Source organism: Nansenia antarctica (genome assembly GCF_963989245.1).
Source record: "Nansenia antarctica genome assembly, chromosome: 6".
Classification (NCBI taxonomy): domain Eukaryota; kingdom Metazoa; phylum Chordata; class Actinopteri; order Argentiniformes; family Microstomatidae; genus Nansenia; species Nansenia antarctica.
In genome coordinates, this window is record NC_137676.1 from 16,931,699 (window position 1) to 16,939,198 (window position 7,500).

Sequence of the window (7,500 nt, forward strand, 5' to 3'; positions counted from 1 at the left end):
GTTTAGCAGCGTCTCTTTGACATCACGATTCCACACACAGCATACATATGTAATACATAAATATGCGTGATTAATATTAGACTATTCATAATAACAATTAACTACCGACACTTTTTTGAATTAAGAGTGCATCTACAGTACAGTACAGTACAGTACATCCAACCATGTTCAATAACGAAGCCATCCAAAATGAGTAATGCCTATCTGTCAGATTTCACGGAGAACAGAGCGTTTGTGTGTCCTCTGGTGACAGCGCGGCGGGTGTGAGCCCCCCCGTCCCGTCCCGTCCCGGCCGCGTCACAGTTTGCCATGACAGATGGTTGGGGAGATTCGTCTCCCATGGCGATTATGCAAGCGAGTGTGATTTTCACTCTGTGCCACACAGGGTTTTTGTGTTGGTCCTGCAGTAAGTAAGTAAGTAAGTATGTAGGCCTCTATGTGCAGCCTGTGGCTGTCTGCCGGTCTAGATACAGTACACACTGGGTGTACATCTCATGCCCCGAGGGAGGCGTTTAGCGTTCACTTACTGTCAATGTATCCTGTGTCACCGTGCCCTTATGTGACCCGCTGTTTCTCAGCCTGACAGAGAGGGGGGGAAGGGGATCTAATGGGATGCACTTAACCTGTCAGAGAGACGTTCTCTACTTGGGTCCCTTACGAAAGAATTGCGGAATAACCGAAAGAATTGTTGCGGAATAACCGGTGGACGGAAGTTGCGGCCTCCACAGTTTTGACAGTGACAGTGACACCACCCTTTTTGTTTCTGCTGTAGCTCACAATATATATTACACTAGGTAGGCTACTTCCTCCATCTATCATCAGGTGGTTGCCTGGCTGGGGTAAATGCATGTACTATAGAAATGTTTACATAATTCACACTCAAGCGGCTGAGAGGGAGTTGAGTATCTGAAATGACTATTAGCACAATGTCCCTTTCAGAGCATAACCTTTTGTTATAGAGATGAGATCTGTAGTGATTACTAGAGTATCACATCCTTGACTCCTTTTCACTTTCACTGTGCCTTTTTAATGCATCAAACACTGACTCCTCAACGGTGGAATGTAGGAGTTTGTGCCCATTTTCACAGTCAGTCGGACCTTCCAGTTGGATCATACAGAATGAGATCTATTAGAGACTAGAGAGTCATGAGCCATTTCCTTGACTCCTTCCGTGGGTAAACACTGACTTCTCTGCGATGGAATGTGCTATGAGTAAGTGCCCCGTTACATTTCTGGGCCTTTACAGCTTCATCGGGCAGTCGGAAGGGCATCAATTCTCCATGAGAATCTAAACATGGCTTCTGGTGGGTTTTTTGGTATGCTGTGGGTATTCTATCCAGTCACTCTAAAAGGAAAGACATCCCACCCCATAAGACTGGAAATACACCCTAGTCATGCCAAGGCTTTAACAGTGCCTGCGTTCAGCTGTGAGAGCTGTCCTTTGTATAGGTCAGATGTTGAGGTGAAGCAACCCTATTTGTCCATTTGTTTATTTTGGGTGTGGTTTATGAAGTGTGACATTCACTTCTGGTCTGTGTAGTAGTAACCATAATTCAGCAGTCTCTGAAAACAATGTTTTCATTCATCGCTCCGTCATCGAGACATTCATGCCAGACATCATATTGACTGTAGTTTGCAAATGTTAATGTTATGCCGTGTTATTTCTGCTCTACCACCAACTACTGTATGCACTTTTGGATAGAAGTAGAATCATAATAATTCTCTTCCATGGTATGAAACATAAGGCAGTCTATTGTCTATGGAGGAAGCTGTTTTGTTTTGACAAGAAACAGAAGGAGTGTCTGGTACACATTTCAGGTGAGGTCATCATTCAAACACATTGGCTGTGTGAAGTGAAAGTATTCTTCAAAATAGTAAATGGTAGAAGCCACCCCCACCCCTACCCACATCCACTCCCTCCCTCCCACCCCCATCCACTTCCTCCCACCCCACACCTCACCTCTCTACCACACTAACTTATTGAATGGACAGCTGTAAGCAGTAGTTCCCGAATGTTAATGTTTTATGTGTTTACCTTGTCTTTGTGCACTAAACTGGACTTTGGAATATTTATTTGACTCTGGGGAAGGAAGTCTCCTATATGCCAAACGTGATGTAACTGGTCACTGATTGGCCCTTGGAGTGCTGTAGACTTTGTTGCCGTGGAGGAGCTGTTGTGTACTCTGGACTCCTGTAGTCAGTCAGTCAGTCAGTCAGTCAGTCAGTCAGAGACAGTCAGAATGGTGGACAGGCTATGGAGAAGGAGTTGGCAGTTCATAGAGAACAGAAGGTCCTTGCGTGTGAAGCCTTCTTCCCCTAGTCCTGCGGCGAGTCAGAGTGAGTGAGTACCCCTTCACGCCCTACTTAGTATTCTACAAGATAATTGGCATTCTTGGTCGCTACTGTAAATGGCACCCAAGCGGATGTACTTTGTGTTAGAATTATTCATACAGGAACGGACAAGGGGAGGTTGTTGATGAGGTATTTCTCTTTAAACGCTGGAGAGCGAATGTATGTACATATCTACAGTCATATTTCTCATAGTAATCATGGCAGAACCACTCACATGCACTTTTAATCAACATAGTGTTGACTGGTGACACAGCGTTGAGTGAGTGGTGATGCAGGAGGTTGTGTCTAGAAATTGTGTCGTATCAGCACTCCTCAGAATGGACTGCAGTATTTACCCCTGCGCCGTGTTATTTCTGCTCCACCACAAACTACTGTATCCGCTTTGACTCTTTAATGACATTTCTAAACACACAGGAAACATGGACTTTAGCCCATGCTGTTTAATGTTGGCTGTTTTCATTCGGGGAAAAAATCACAGTCTTGAACGTGAAGGAAATGATCGATGATGATGGTTGATTTGATACAAATTCCGGGTGAGTTACGCGTGTTAGGTTCTTCTGACACTAAGTACAGGTTCTGAAGGAGTACTGGAAGGCTGAACAAGAACGCATGAACATAGACTATTTAAAGAAGTCTGAATCACTTAGTGTTCCCTGTGAGAGCTTGTCAGTAAGTGTGGTTGTGTGTCTGTTTTCTTGGCAGTGTGGAGGGAGATGCACGGCCTAACGAGAGCGGCCATTCCCTGGACGGAGCGGGCTACGGCAGGGGGCCAGTGACCCACGGATCGGCCATCAGCCCCGACCGGTTCGACGGCCCGCTGTACGGCCACGGGGCTGTCCAACCTGGGCCTCAGAGGCCCCGCAGGCCCAAGCTCCAGCACTCCCAGTCTATCCTCCGCAAGCAGGCCGAGGAGGAGGCCATCAAACGCTCCCGCTCGCTCTCCGAGAGCTATGAGCTCTCCGCTGACCTCCAGGACAAACAGGTAGAGCACTTTTTCCATCACAAACCAACTCAACACAGACTTTGTTTATCCTTTGAAATGTGTGTGTGTGTCGCTGGCTCAGAGTTAGTAGACGTTTTGGTGACACTTTGCAACGTTGTTGCAACATTATGTATGTTGAGTTAAGCAGTTTGTGCTACACAACTGGAAAAAAGACAGTTCCTTACTCCACTTGTTCGATAACACAAATTTCTCAACTCTCGAATTTGCTGAGTTGGTAGTGACATCCTAATCTACACGGTGTGTAATTGATTCGTATGCAAACCATGTAAGGCCCTGTAGAGGCCCTGTAAAAACATCAACTATTATCACTGCATTAAGATGGACTCAATTCAACATATTCAGTGATTTGTCTATGACATGTTTGCATTTTAGCTAAACTTCAATAAAAACAGGGGGAAAATGTAGGTGTTCTAAAAAAGTTTGACCGGTAGTGTAGGTATAGGGTGACTGCCTTTATCTGTTGTTTGTACTTGACAATCTCATACTATGAGCTTTGGTTTTGTCCTATTGGATTTGTGTCCGACTCATCTGTAATCATCTGTGTCCTTCTGCCCCCTAGGTGGAGATGCTGGAACGTAAATATGGCGGACGCTTCATAACCCGGCATGCGGCCCGCACCATCCAGACTGCCTTCCGCCAGTACCAGATGAACAAGAACTTTGAGCGTCTCAGGAGTTCCATGTCTGAGAACCGCATGTCCAGACGCATCGTCCTCTCCAACATGAGGATGCAGTTCTCCTTCGAGGGACCAGAGAAAGTCCACAGCTCCTACTTCGAGGGGAAACAGGTCTCCATGACTGACGACGGCAGCCCCCGCGCGTTGGTACAGTCCGAGTGCGGAGACATGGAGGTCCACCACCAGGCCAACATGGCGACCCATCCGGCCTCGCAGAATGACCTGACGGACGCCATTACGGAGCTAGAGGACGCCTTTTCCAGGCAGGTCAAGTCTCTAGCCGAGTCTATCGACGACGCCCTGAACTGTCGCAGCCTGCAGGGGGACGAGGGTCACGACCCCGAGGCCATGGGCTGCCCTGAGGGGGGCGAGAGGGAGGCGGCCTATCAGGGGAAGCCTCATCGCGGAGCGGCCGGACGCATGCGCGACGAGATGTTGGCGTCTTACAGCGACGTCACCCTGTTCATCGACGAGGAGGACCTTTCTCCTTCCATGGCGCTCTCGCGGTCAGGCGACCAACCCTCCAGCACCGAGTCGGACCCGCGGCTCCACTCGGTCAACTCCTCCCAGGAGTACTGGCCCATGGACCCCAAGGACGAGAGGGGCGACACGGACACCAGCTGCCGCAGCACCCCTTCTCTGGAGTGCCAGGAGCAGCGTCTGCGGGTGGACCACCTCCCCCTGTTGACCATCGAGCCCCCCAGCGACAGCTCCGCCGAGCTGAGCGACCGCGGCTCCGACCGCAGCTCCGTCAAACGGCCGCCCGCGTACGAGCCCCACGGCTCGCACGTTGTGGCCTCCTCCCAGGCCAGCCCCAAGCACATCTCCCACGGGCCTCCGCCGCGGGCCCCCTCCCGGGGGGGGGACGACGAGGCGCCGCTCCGCCACCGCCACCGCGCGCTGGAGAGCCACCTGGCCATCAACGGCTCGGCCAACCGGCAGAGCAAGTCGGAGTCGGACTTCTCGGACGGGGACAACGACAGCGTCAACAGCACGTCCAACTCCAACGACACCATCAACTGCAGCTCCGAGTCGTCCTCCCGGGACAGCCTGAGGGAGCAGACGCTGAGCAAGCAGACGTACCACAAGGAGACGCGCAACAGCTGGGACTCGCCCGTCTTCAGCAACGACGTCATCCGGAAGAGGCACTACCGCATCGGCCTCAACCTCTTCAACAAGTAGGTTCCTCGATTCGGAACAGGAGGTTTCAGGATCGGATTCAGAATTGCTTTTATTACATCTAATGTCATGTCATGTAATGTGTTACAGAGTCAAATTCTTAGGATCAGGTTCTTCAACATTGGTATTCCAGCAGAATACAAAATCAACAATAATAGAATAAAGTAAAATAAGTAAGGTAATTCATTTTTTTAAAAAGTAGAAGGGTTGACGACCCTGGACTGATGAAGGGTTGATGAGCACTTAAGTGGCCTTGTTACTCTTACAGTGATGACCCAGACTAATCAGGGTTGTGAGAGAACAGAGAGCCCCACAATCAAACCCAATCAGCCTAATTCAAATCAATTATGGAGGTTGAGGACAACGGGTGGCCTGCGAAAATTAAGAAATAGAAACTGCATATTGTTTTGCGAAAGGCACACTGGCTTCTCTCGTCCATTTCAATGGCAGTGACGTATTATTTCAAACCTATCCAAGAAGTGCCAGAAAGTCGTAATAATTTTTATTTCAGTTATTAGTGGTATAGAAAGGACTTGCATTAATGCAATCAAATTCTGTGAGGACTGATAACATCTAGCCTACTTGATGATGATATGCAATAACCAGCCAGTGAGAGTCTCTCCATTTTCCTGTCCTGTGGTTAAATATTAACTATTCTGTACCTGCTGAGGGCCTTCCCTATCAGCCAAAGAATCAAACACCACCCTTGGCAGTGCTGTTTGAGTGACAGGGTAGACTGATTGGATGCAGGGATACGTGGCACGCCTTTGAGTGACAGAGCCGACTGATTGGATATAGGGATATAAGGACACGTCTGCTTTTGAGAAGAAAACATAAATACATTTCGTGTCATGACTTATTTTATAAGACCACTAAAGAATGACCAATCGAGAGAGGGTGTGTGGTGGTTTGCGCATCTGTGTGGCTGAATGCATCTACGAATGTGAAACTATTGTCTCTAGCCCCAGTGCAAGCTTATCTGTATCCACACTACAGTAACCTTACAGTATTGAAATGAACACGTTCTCCTGTGTCTGTCCACAGGAAGCCAGAGAAAGGCGTCCAGTACCTGACCGAGAGAGGGTTTGTCCCTGACACGCCTGTGGGCGTGGCTCATTTCCTGCTTCAAAGGAAAGGCCTCAGCCGGCAGATGATCGGAGAGTTCCTAGGCAACCGTCAGAAACAGTTCAACAGGGATGTGTTGGAGTGAGTATTATTATCGTTGATTATCTTACCTAACTGGATCACTTTTAATGAGCACATTTATAGCCGGGTTTGCTTATTAAACTCATGTAGCAGTAAAACCCCTGGTTTGTGTTTAGAACACAAACCACCACGGTCGGTTAGGAGGGGATGACAGAACCCAGAGGATGTATCCGTCTGTTCCAGTGTCTAAGACGGAGAGAGAGAGAGAGAGAGACAGAGAGAGAGAGAGAGAGAGAGAGAGAGAGAGAGAGACACAGAGAGAGAGAAAGAGTAAGACATGAGACATGCGACATGAGACAAGAGGTGAAGAGGTGAAGAGGTCCCCTCAGACTGAGCTCATTAAGATGCTGCAGGGGATAAGGGTGACTGGCTGTGTCAATGAGACTGAAAAATCCCCAAAGTCACCTCCTCTCAAACACACATCTCTACATCCGAGATACAATCTGGCGGACCTCAGATTTGCCCTCTCCAATGTGTTTTTTCGTGTCATTGTACTAGAAGCACTGCTGGACATTGTGTGACTGCCTTACGCTTTTGGTTGCTTGTGTGTGGTGGACAATAGAGGAAACCTCGTCCGATGTCCCACTGTGTGTATAACGATCCTATCCGTTGTCCGTTGTGTGTCCCAGCTGTGTGGTGGATGAGATGGACTTCTCGTCAATGGAGCTGGACGAGGCCCTCAGAAAGTTCCAGAACCACATCCGGGTCCAGGGAGAGGCTCAGAAGGTGGAACGCCTCATTGAAGCCTACAGGTGAGAGACTGCACAGTACCGGTACTGTAGACAGGACAAGTATATGAGGGGGCATTCGGGTACATAGTTTATCGATATGCGGCTGTTCATGATGATGAGAATATGTAGATGTCAGTGGAGGCTGGCGGAGGTAGAAATCAAAGGACACCTAGGATTGTAATGCATGGAAGGGAATGGGGAATGGTATCAAACACGTGTGAGCCCGTCCTCCGAATTCTACCTCCACCAGCCTCCACTGATAGATATACAGCTACACAGGTTAGGATGCAGACAATGTCTTCAAGCAACTAACATATCACCTGAGGCCTTGATCAGAGAGGTGTACAGGTTTG

At 48.7% G+C, this 7,500-nt stretch overlaps 1 protein-coding gene across 5 annotated transcripts in view; it reads left to right on the forward strand.

The window, feature by feature from the left end:
* The window catches only part of LOC308159865 (IQ motif and SEC7 domain-containing protein 1-like), an 83,474-nt gene that overhangs the window by 61,174 nt on the left and 14,800 nt on the right, over nt 1-7,500 (forward strand). For 3 of the 5 annotated variants that reach the window (XM_080533686.1, XM_080533683.1, XM_080533682.1), the window contains exons 1-5: nt 2,214-2,341; nt 3,055-3,334; nt 3,915-5,209; nt 6,255-6,416; nt 7,046-7,168. In XM_080533686.1, coding sequence (XP_080389812.1) covers nt 2,241-2,341; nt 3,055-3,334; nt 3,915-5,209; nt 6,255-6,416; nt 7,046-7,168 — 1,961 coding nt within the window. In that variant the 5' untranslated portion in view covers nt 2,214-2,240. Of the gene's footprint in view, nt 1-2,213; nt 2,342-3,054; nt 3,335-3,914; nt 5,210-6,254; nt 6,417-7,045; nt 7,169-7,500 lie in introns of those variants that run through there. The other 2 variants (XM_080533685.1, XM_080533684.1) reach the window with 1 other exon arrangement.